This window comes from Nothoprocta perdicaria, unplaced genomic scaffold (genome assembly GCF_003342845.1).
Source record: "Nothoprocta perdicaria isolate Ctin4 unplaced genomic scaffold, notPer1 scaffold_2, whole genome shotgun sequence".
NCBI lineage: Eukaryota > Metazoa > Chordata > Aves > Tinamiformes > Tinamidae > Nothoprocta > Nothoprocta perdicaria.
In genome coordinates this window covers 9,229,709-9,241,015 of record NW_020455204.1, presented here as the reverse complement: position 1 = coordinate 9,241,015, position 11,307 = coordinate 9,229,709, and the positions used below count along the sequence as shown (strand labels likewise).

The window sequence follows — 11,307 nt, the reverse complement described above, 5'->3', positions numbered from 1 at the left end:
CGGGGACCGGGCACCCGTGGTCACGCGTGCCCACACGAGGGGCTGCGGTGCCACCGGGCCTGCCGGGGCACGGCCATACACGGCCGGGTTATGCGGGGAGGATGATCCCGTCCTGTGGTATTTCCAGGTGTTTCCTACCCTTCCAGGGCATGAAACGCGCTTGATGCTGCAGTTACAAGGAGGCACCCTGCCTCCTGCAGACACAGGGCACCCTGTTTTGGCTGCCTCCGATAAGGTCTGGTGGGGCCCGCGTATGCGGATGACCTTGGCTGATCCTCCCTCCCTGCCCACACGGAGCTTCCAAGCCTCCTTTCGTGGCCATTGGGATGTCACTCGCTTTCATCCAGACTTTTTCCTCGCGCTGGGTGTCAAGCCCACGCTGCGCTGCCAAGCGGCGGGTGCCTTGCCAGTTGGCAGCCCCGCGCTTCCAGGCATTGTCGGTGCGCGGAGCCGCGTCTCCGCATGGGATGAGGGAGCCTGAGCGCGCACTGCCATTGTGGGATGGCCGGGAACATGACTTGCTGCTTCCCGAGAGGCGGCCCAACGGCCACCTTTGTGCACGTGGCACTGACCTGTTACAGATCCCGCCTCTCCTTTCCCACGTTTCTGCCCTTTCTCTTGCGTCAGGCAGTGCCAAACCAAACAGTGGCAGTACCGAGAAGCGAATAGCGGCCCAGACACAAGGCCAGGGATCACAAAACAGTAACTGGGCACAGCTTGTGCTGTGGTGTCTTCGTCAAGCCAGGGGACTGAACCTCTGATAAGGCGCTGAGGAGGCTAACATTGATCTTTAACTTGGAAATACTGAACTTACATCCCTGTAAGTGTGTACTGGAAGAGTTTCTTGGCAGCTCTTCAAAAGTTTAGAGTGAAGCAGAAACTATGAACATCAAGACAGTCAGGATGTGCTTGGCTGGTCTTTCTGTGGCCTGAAGTGAACCTTGACTGTCCTGTCCGAACACGAACCAGTGGCCCATTACCCGAGGTGATGGTTTCCTGCTTAAAGCGTGTCATAAGCAGAATGATCAGCTGCCTCTGGCCTCCCTCAGTCATCCTCCTCACCCTTCATGAGGGAACCTGCCATCCTAGAAACAAACAAGGATAATTTTCCAAGATCATTACCGCTTTGCCATCTGTCTCCCTCACACCTAGGGCTACTCAGTGTTCTGAAAAATAGATCCAAATTTTGAAATACCAAGATCAAGCAAGCACTGCTTATCATACTAATCCTGGCTTGAACATGAGCAGTGGCAACCCGTAAATAGTGGAGAGGATCCCTTTTGCCAAGCTGGGGAAGGAACACCAAACAATTCTATTTTCCCGCCTGTGGGCAAAGCCAAACAGCCAAAAATATGGTTAGCTGCCATTGCTGAAAGGACAACAAGCATACTTGGAAGAACAGCTGGAACTGGGAGAAGAGTTTCATAGTGATCCTTGGAGAACCATCTAGTATTATGCTAGAATTGGCAGCACACAGCTGAGATACCCAGGTGGTCCCAGACGCCTTTCTGGAAATAATATAAACCTGCAGAGAATCTGGAAAGGAGAGGCAGGAGCTGATGGAGATGCCAACAGAGCAACCTAAAAGAAAGCAATCTGCAGTGAAGGCACAGATAGAACTATCCTATCTTCCTCTCATATTTTGAATCAAATGCAGCCTTCCCAGGACTCTGTACCTCACATCCGTCCAGGAACGCACACGTCTATCTGGTATCTTTTGACATTGTTCCTCTGCAAGGTGTATGAGGAGCCCTGCTTGGCCAGTCGTAGCCCTCCGGGCAGATAAAAGCACTCACACCAAGCAGCTCTCCCCTCCCGGCTCTGTTTCTTCCCCTCAGGATGTTACCGCAAAGCTGGCATATCTCTAAATAGTCTTCCTCAGGTTGTTACTGCACAGTTGGCATATCTCTAAATAGTCTTACATACTTGGTCCCAGTAAGGTGCTCAGTCATCTTTCAATATTGTATTCTGTGTTACCTGCACTGCTTTTTGCCAGAAAAAAAAAAAAAAAAAAAGGCATTTTTTTTCTATTCAGCATGTTTCCAATAGCATTCCTGGGATGGATGGATCCTCTCTGATGGGCCTGATGGGCCTTTTCTTGTTGAAAGGGTGATCCTCATGGAATGAAACTTCTGAGTGTGTACAGAGCAGGCAATGCAAGCTACAGAAAGTGGTGATCACGAGCCAGAGAAACATAACATAAAGGCTCATTGCCTTCAAATCATCAGGACATGTGTATCAATACGCAGAAAGCAGCTAGGTGTCTTGCATGAAACGCTCCGCCAGAGCGTTCCTTGGAGTTTGGCCCTCCTGGTTTCCACGGGCAAGTGAACAAGCCGTAGCAAGCACCGATTCTAGCCCAACTTCCCACCCCCAGACTTCAGCCATCTGCTTCCCCGCACACTCACAATTCAGTGCAGGATGCGGCAGTAAAACAAGACCCTGATGGGGAAGCTGTGTTCAGACTCACACTATCAAATTTCGTTTCAGGAACTATGATGAAAATAATGATGACTGCGCCTACTGGTAGATGATGTTGTGAACAAAAGCCTTCAAGATCAGTTAGTAGGAAGGACAGAAAATAACTCCATTGATCTTGGAACACTTAAAAAGCATACAGGCATCTGCCAGGCTAGAAAAAGAGCTGAAAACAAAACAAAGCTAAACAAAACAAAAAATGAAGGGCAGAGAATGATGATGTTCCTTCCTCCAATAACCCAGTGCAGTGGAGAAGGGGGAGCAAAGCTTGCTGCGACATTCTGTACATGCTTTATCTGGAAGCAGCGTGGATTAGACGCTTCATAAAGCAGCAGGCAGGTTTCTTTCCAAATCATGGTTCTAGCTTTCAACTAGAACTCTTTCTACACGGAAGTATTAACTAGTAACTACAGCTGCAATTAAGAAATACAAGTAGGATATTTGTGACACTTAAGAGATAAGGCTGGCAAAAAAAAAAAAAAATCTAAAAATAGAAGATTAAGATCTGAACCATTTAACTGTTATTGATACCACTGACCGGGTAGGAGATATAATCTGAACTGGGCTGAAAACTGGACCTATAGAATCAGATCAGTAAGTTCTCAGTAATCATGAAAGTTGATGAGATAAAAGTCCACTGGTTTCATTGTGATTGGTAGTCACACAATCGGCATCAGGAAAGCGTTTTGCAAATATTTTGGAAAATACCCTGTGAAAAATATGGTCCAAGTCAGCCAACAGTAGAACACTCTGAACAAATTGTTTTTCCTCTGGGCAGAAACCATAATAGCAGCTGCATATTGTGTTGGCTTTCTTGCAAGGAAGTGTTGAGAAGCAGTTCAAACTGCTTCTTGAGCCGCTGCAGTTCACAGCCATAAACTGACTGCTAAACTTACCGGCAGCTAACATTACTGCAAGCACCTGTAAATAGCTGCCTCTCAGGGAAAACACATCTCTTGGAGATGCCTCTCTTGTGTTTAGAGACATTTCAGCATCTCTCTGAATCCGCTTCTGAGTGTGAGTCAGAGCCCTCAACTGTTACAGTTCTCACACTTGAAAGAAAAATGAATCTCTCTTCATTTTCCAAGCCAACATCTAATAGAAGAAGCCACATCTAATAGAAGAACCACCGGCACAAAGGTTTGGTGACTGTTACTGCAGAAGAAAATGTGAGAGAGAAAAAGGGGGAAAAAAAGATCCTAAAGGTTTTTATTTTTTTCTGGCATGTAACCAAGAAGCAGCAAGGAGACAAACTTTTATAATCAGGAATATGGAATTACTCTAATTTGAAATGGATATATATTGATTTGCAATTAGTATAAACTCTCAGTATATGACTGAAACTTAAGAGAAACCATCCATTAAAAACCTGAGGCACTATTTACCAAGAGCAGCCAGAGAAGAGATGTCACACATCACTAAGGAGGCGTATCAAAAGGCGAAATTCTTCTGCTAGTCAGTATCCTATCACATAAAAAGACAGCAATATGTCTGTATGGAGAACTAAATTAAATTGTTGAAAACAAACCTGGTCTATAGATGGGTTTCTGTAACGCATTCTACCATGCTTTTCATCTTGGGTCCTATAAAATGAACCAGCAACGATTGCTTTCCCAGCTGGTCAGGATCAATGGGACCTTCATGCGATGGTTTTAGCTTGTGTGCGTTTGCTGCTGGAGGATGTGGTATGGCACAGCTGGGTGTTCACTGCAGTACATTGTGTCAAACCTATTGAACCTATTGTAAACCTTACAAGTAGTCTGGTATAAGAAAGAAAAATTGGATTTACAGAACTTGCTGAGGTAAAAAGGAATACTGCTTCACAGTCTACAAATTTTGCAAAAACACCACTTAGATTAAGGGAAACCTTAATCTAATTTTGTTCAGAGTGAGAATGTACTTTTTCAGTGTTCAAAGGGGTTCCTGTGGTTATTCTTGTGTTAACCCACTGAGATCCTAACTGGGTATAGATGTTGTCTCTACAGCTGAAGAAAACTATTGAAAAATTGGAGAAAAAAAAAAAAAGAAAAAGATCAAATGATTTGAAGGTGGTGCCATGTTATAGCAGAAATCTAACTTTTTCTATAGATTAACTATGCACCACTCAGAGGGAAGCTGATAATGGGTATTTCTGAAGAGCCTTTTCACCCAAATCTCAGAAAAAAATATGGGAGACAGCAAGCTCTTTCCACCTAAAATGGATCTTCTGTGAAAACAGAAAGATATATTGCTACTGGAAACGAAGGCCCAAAGAATATGAGGGGTTTCCTAGATATTGTACTGTGAAACACTGTGTGCCTGACAGAAACTCAAAGGCCAGAGAAACTGCCTAATTCCTCCTGTGTTCAGGGAAACTGTGCACTGCTTGACACACTAACTGTACAGTAGTAGGGCCTAGCTTGTTTAAGCTGGTTTTATCCTCAAGTCTATCTGGCTAGTCTAATATCTTGCCTGATCCTATGTTCTTGCTAGCACCATGGTCTGTCTGGAGACAACTAGAACAGGAAAACAACAAAATAAATTTGTCTTAAGTTTGTATTCTTGAATTGGTATTTACTTGTTTACTTGACTTGAAGTGCGGTTCAAATAACGCTTTTGTTTTTCACACAAGTGTAGTCTGAATTCAGATGTAATGATTTAATCTGGTACTCTGCTGTGGTAACATGAATAGAAAAGCTTTTTCTTGCTTTCCCTCCATTACATTACCAATGTAACATCATCCTAGTCTCTAAAATGCAGATATTTTAGGGTGGTATTAATAGTAATACAGATTGGTAAATCACCCACCTGCCAAGGAAGAGCTTGTTCTGGGCGATCTCTTGACAAACTTTGCTGGTTCATAAGTTTTCTCTGTAGACAGTTCCAAAAGACTCCCATCCGCAGCGGGTTTGGTGTCTGATGTGACAGATGACACTGTAGTTTGGCAAGATGGCTGTCATTAGAAATAAAGGCAAATCCTAGTTAAAATTTTAAAGAAGCCTCTGAATCCTTAAATTGTTAAATCAAGCAACAACAGCTCAATTCAAGAACTCTAGATTTCTTTTTTTGTTTGGTTGTTTAAAGGAATGATATTTTCCTACCTTTCAGGATCCCTAAAACCTCTTGTGCTTTACAAGACTGAGAGATCACCCAAGGGATTTGCAGCAACTGACAATGTAATATACACTGTGGTATGTTTCTCTCTGATTTGACTTTCCTTTCTCTCAGATTCCAGATTTTACAGCATATATTTTTATATCACACCGCGATAGCTCAGATTTCCGTACTCCATGTTCTGTTACAGCTGGAAAGCTTTCTGTGTTGGAAACCCAGCGCGACGTGTAACACTGGGGCCTGCAGGAGCTTGGCCTCCTTTCCGGAGGTCCCTCCTTGCAGCCCGAGTCGATGGCTTGACGCTCCAGGCCATGTACAGGAACAGAGAGGGGCTCCAGTCCCATGGCCTCCTCCTTAATGGGCACAGCAGCAACGCGGGGCAGAGCTGCCCACGTACACAGCCTGAAGAGCTGCCCCGGGGCTGCGCCAAGGAACAGGCAGCGAGCTGGGGGACACATCCTGCAAATCCAGTGTGATCCCCGCGCTGCCAGCTGGAACACTCTGTGCACATGGAGCTTTCCAGCAGCTAGCTTATCTACACTTCCAGGAACAGGAACATTTGGCACTTAGAGAGCCATAGTCTGCTTCCAATGCGGTGCTGCTTTGTTGGGACTGCATTTACCTGCCCTCTACCAGGCTGTTTTGTTCTTTTGATATTTACTCTAGATTCCCCTACTCATTCAACCAATGCTAAACAACTGTGTGCCATTCTAGTTCTAACTCTAAACTCAGGTCTCCTGATGCAAGACCCAAGCTTTCCCCTTGAGCCCTCGTTCCAAAATGCTGCTGCTATTTGATCTTCCCTTTCACTGGGCTCGCTGCATTTAGCTAGTTCCCTGGCTACTGCTGTGCTGAACATCAAACACAGGCTTCCAGCCTCGCAGCCCTAACACCTCATCCCCATGACGGCTGTGAAATGGAGGTTTTCTGTGCATTGTCCTCAGTATGATTTTAATGTCTATAATAATTAGAACAGTGCAGATTTTCCTTAATTGTACCTTAGATTGTCCTAAAACGCAAGAGCAGAAGCTGATGTCCAGCTGGCCGGGAAAAGCTGTGCAGTTGCCCACCTAAGGCAGCTGTAAGACCCTTGTACCTATCTATGAAAGGAAGGTAACAGATTTAATTAAAGTTACATAGATTGGATAATGTGCTCTAAGTTACTACATAGATGGCAATGCAAAATGCTCAAGATATCACAAATATGTCTTCAGAGTAGTAAGTGTTTCTGTGTGGAAAACAATATACCAGCAATGTAGCATGGTGACCATATGCTTCATATTATTGGCCAAATTCTTTCTCCCATTATTACTTTAATATTCATAAAACTAAAGGTCTTATATTACTATAGAGTCATACCAATACTGCTAAAATATATTTCTGTATTTGCAATTTTCTTTCATTTTTTGAAAGAGAATAAAAAAGATTGGTATCTTCTTTATAAAATGGGAAGCAAGGAGGATGGCTTCACAATTTCTCTTATATAAAAACTGCTTTTAGTTTCCCCAATCAATCTGTCAATCTGCACATGCCAGTTCTTTCAAGGGATGTGCTTACCCTCTCTCGTGCATGAACCTGCGTTTTTTAATGTGCCTTTCATGAACCCACCAGAAGATGGGAGCCCATGGGTTCCAACATGTACAGATTACAAGTCAAAAACCATACCTCTAGATAGCAAAAATTAAGTATATATATAATTTCCTGGCAGACGTAATATGCACTTAGGCTGTTTTCATCTCATTTTCCTACCCCCAAAAAATCAGATTCATATGCAGCATTAATTTGGAAGATAATGCCAGGCTCCAAATTAATGAAAAGTCCCTGGAGTACTGTCAATATCTAATGAAAGTCCTAAAGAAATTGAGTAGAGCATTACTATTAAACTACCAAAAAAAAAATAAACCCCACAACCTGCATATGCATTATTTAATGAAACCTTTGCTAAATCTTTTTGTTTAAGCCATATATTTTTGACGTAATATCAATAGTTGGATTAATTTCTCATCTAACACTGCTAAGGTGAATTGTATCATATGAATTCAAGCTGAATAATAGGTGAATCCAACCTTTATTGAGTACACTGGCTGTATTCCTCAGCACATATATATATATATATATATATATTTTAAGCTGCTAATGTCGTGAAAACTACAACTTGGAATGAGCTCGAGCAAACACCCTCTACCAGGAACACGGAGCCATTTCGGTAGTTCTAGTTTAAGTGTTTGTGAGGGCAGAGCTCCTTCAAGCTCCTGCTGACCAGGAGGGATGGGTCAGCCTTGCAGGGCAGAGAGCTCCCCAAGAGAGATATCCATATCCCAGCAAATCTGCCCTCTTCCATCCAGGAGAGGGCACTGCTTCCCATGTCCACAGAACCGGACATGGACACGTACAGGCGGAACAGGAAAGTTCGCGTGGTAACTTAAAACTCGGTCGACTTGCCCAACCAGTTGGTTATTTTTGTGATAAAGCTGATCTTCAGAACGAGTTGTGTCATCCCGCCGCCGCCGCAACAGCAATGCAATATGACAGACAACAACCATGCAAGCAAGTTTATTTTCATCGTCCCCAAGGTGTGTTGAGCAATACGTAGATAAATAATACATGTAAAAATAATAAGTAGAAAAATAAGGCATTTTCTGGCACATATAACTCTCTTAGAAAAAGGTGAGATGACAAAAAGAAATTTAGTGTGTAAGCTAGGTGTGAAATAAGGATTAAACTTAAGAACACATGAGTTTTATGAATATTTGGGGCTGCTCATTTGCCTTTTCTTTAGTAAAGCATATTATAAATAAGCATATTAACATTTAAATTAAAAGCAAATGCCACCTAATACTAACACTGCCTGTAAGGACAGTCCTTCTATGGATGGCTCACAAAGATAAAAATAATAGCAAATACGCTACAGATTGAACCTCTGCTCCTAAAGTGTTTGAAATCCCTATATGAATCTCCCGAGACAGCTCTCCTTTCCTATAAGGAGTCCTCCAGCAACAAAGAGAGAAGATCAAACCTGACATTTGTGATTTTTCGAAACTAAAGAGGCCAAGATGAGGGGAGGAAGAAGTCTGGTTATGCAAGACACAAAGAAGTCAGAGCAAAAAAAAAAAAAGAACAGAACCCTGCATGCTAGAAAGTTGCAGTTTCACAAGTGGAATTTTCCTCTTTTAAATAATAGAGAACAAAAGAATTCAAAATTCTGAGTAATTCTAATAGGAAAAAATGTACCTATTAATATAAACAGAATAGAGAAATGTGAAAATGAGGAAGAGATCACTGGGTATAATAATTTGAAGGATGGCAATGTTACCTAATGCTGTTGGAAACATCTTGGAGCCCCAAGGCAGGCAGTGTGCCAGGTTGGGGCACCCCTAACCTCAGCCAGGGGAGCCACGCACACAGTGACTCTGCACTGAGACAGAGCAGGGGACACAAACAGGCCCACGCACAATGTCCATGGACAACAGCCATTTTCTGTGAAAAAGGGGTTTTTGTTCAAAGGACTAACTTCTCTTTTCTATTTTGCATATGGATTTCTCTAAGGGAAAAAGACTAATGAGAGCTTAATTCAGAGGTTGGTTATACGTAGAATGGTATTATCAGCACACTGTACAAAATATTATGAAGTCAGACGTATGAAGCCACTGAAACTGAAAGAAGAGGTCGAGTATGTTCTCATTTTCTAAGATTTTTTTCTTACCCCTCAAAAAATACTGTTTGAAAACTGCTAGTCTATGGTCTGCCTTAAAATCACGTAGAGATTTCTGTAAATCGGTAAACATAAGTAGTACAGAATAGTAAAATTAGATTGTAAAATATTGTATGGGCTGTACTGTGACAGCGCCAGCACGCTGACTGCATAAGGCACTGATTGCATGCAGTATTCTAAGCCTTTCCACATCCACATCTTTCTACATTTTCATTATTTTACCAAAGAGAAAACAAACAGGAAAAGGACAACTGAAATGGGGGGTTGGAGAAGCATATGATGAACATGAAACAGTTGCGAGGGAAGTGAAAGATGGCTATATAGGGATAAAGGAAATGAGAAGAGGGTAATAAGGAAAAGAGACCCAGCAATTCATACTAATTTGATTTGCTTTTTGCAGTAACAGGCTCTGATATCTGTAATCCAAATGAGCACAGGGAAACAAACCCAGATATAAACCAGGCAAAACCATTGCCCTCTATTTCACAGGGACCATTACTGGGTGCAAGCCACCTGCAACACCGAGCAGGCTCCCAGGAACACAGGGAGCGCTGACACTTGGCAAAGGTCGTGTTTTCCACCCCGTACGGAGCAAGCTCCGAGTATGGAGGAGTTCAGCTTCTTACTATTGGGTCCGTATGAAAAGCCATAGGGTTAACGTGAGGATTTTACATACTGCATTTATAATTTCCGTCTGCAGTACTCAGTAGGAGCTGGGTGCACCATAAACCTAACTTTCATTTATGAGATCTATAAGGCAGACAAGAATCATTGCCCTGATGTTACAGGCGGGAACTCAAGGCACAGCAAAGCTATGGCCTGTCTCCTCAGAAGAATCGGGCGCATCACGGGGACTTAGCTCTCCACATTATTCTGAAGCCAAAGGCCCAAGATCACACTGGAAGTCACTAAATGGAAAACAGACACTACAAAACTCTTCTTTTCAGAAAGGTAATAGTAACCGGTGGAAAAAAAGTGCATTGTGCATTATGTCTAAAACAAGATTCAATACCAAGGAAGAGATGCCTGTATGAACCAGAAGGGCATAGTACAACCCTGTCCCGGGAGAATGGACTTTCCCCGGTCAAATCATGAGGAAGGGTAAACAAAACAAACAAAAAGAACTATATGCATCTGTAGGCAGCTGCCAGATCTGTTGATCAGTTAGGCCTATACTTTCTTTAATGTTTATATAATAGCCTAGGCGCTGTATATACCGCTGGAGATAAACGAACGGGATTTGCAGGTGACAGCCATGCCATGAGTAGGCAAGTCCCAACTATAAGCTAAAGGATCAGGTCCTTAAAAAAAAAAAAAAAAAAAAAAGCTCCCTGTGGGGATAAACGTTTATGCTGTACACTGCTCTACACCGTAAAATGTTTCTGTACCCCGCGGAGTCCTGAAAGCCTCGAGTTCTCAAGTAAACAACAGTTGTGAACACAGTCTCATATTCCCTTCTGAAATCCATCTAGCCTCTCCCATCCTTTCCCACATCCTGCTCTCCTGAGACGAGCAGGGATGGTTCCCGGTACCTATTTCGGTCTCCCAGACAGCACACAGCATCTGTGGCTTGGCAGCGCTTCCATTAGGGAGCAGCGCCTCGACCACCTCCCGCTGCCCTTCCCAGCCTCCTGCTGCCCTTCCCAGGCTCCCACTGCCCTTCCCAGGCTCCCGCTGCCCTTCCCAGCCCTCCGGCAGCCCCCGCTCCGCACGGTCCCCGCCCGTGTCCCCGGCCGGTGTCCCCTGCCCGTGTCCCCTGCGAGGTGGCGGCAGCCTCGTGAGGCAGGAGCGGGGCCTGGGGAGACGCCGGGTACTGCCGCCTGCTGCGGCGAGGACGAGACAAAAACACAACAAAATACAATAAATACAATAAAAATAAATAATAATAATACTATGAAGATGCTGGGCGGTTTCCCAGGCCCGAGGACAGCCGCGCGGGCGAGGCCCCGAGGCGGCGGGTGCCCCCGGCCCGGCCGGAGCCCCCTCCCGGCGCGCCCGCCGCTCCGGGCCCTGCGCTGCCGTTG

General features: G+C 44.1%; 2 protein-coding genes across 2 annotated transcripts in view; one reads left to right on the top strand and one right to left on the bottom strand.

Moving 5' to 3' along the window:
- Positions 1–5,280, bottom strand: part of SMIM14 (small integral membrane protein 14) — a 43,814-nt gene extending 38,534 nt beyond the window's left edge. The window contains exon 1 of the mRNA XM_026037657.1: positions 5,266–5,280. The gene's annotated coding sequence lies outside the window, so the exon portion shown is untranslated. The remainder of the gene's footprint in view (positions 1–5,265) is intronic.
- A 2,672-nt stretch (positions 5,281–7,952) lies between these two features.
- UBE2K (ubiquitin conjugating enzyme E2 K) overlaps positions 7,953–11,307 on the top strand; it is a 38,583-nt gene continuing 35,228 nt past the window's right edge. The window contains exon 1 of the mRNA XM_026037493.1: positions 7,953–7,988. Coding sequence (XP_025893278.1) covers positions 7,953–7,988 — 36 coding nt within the window. The remainder of the gene's footprint in view (positions 7,989–11,307) is intronic.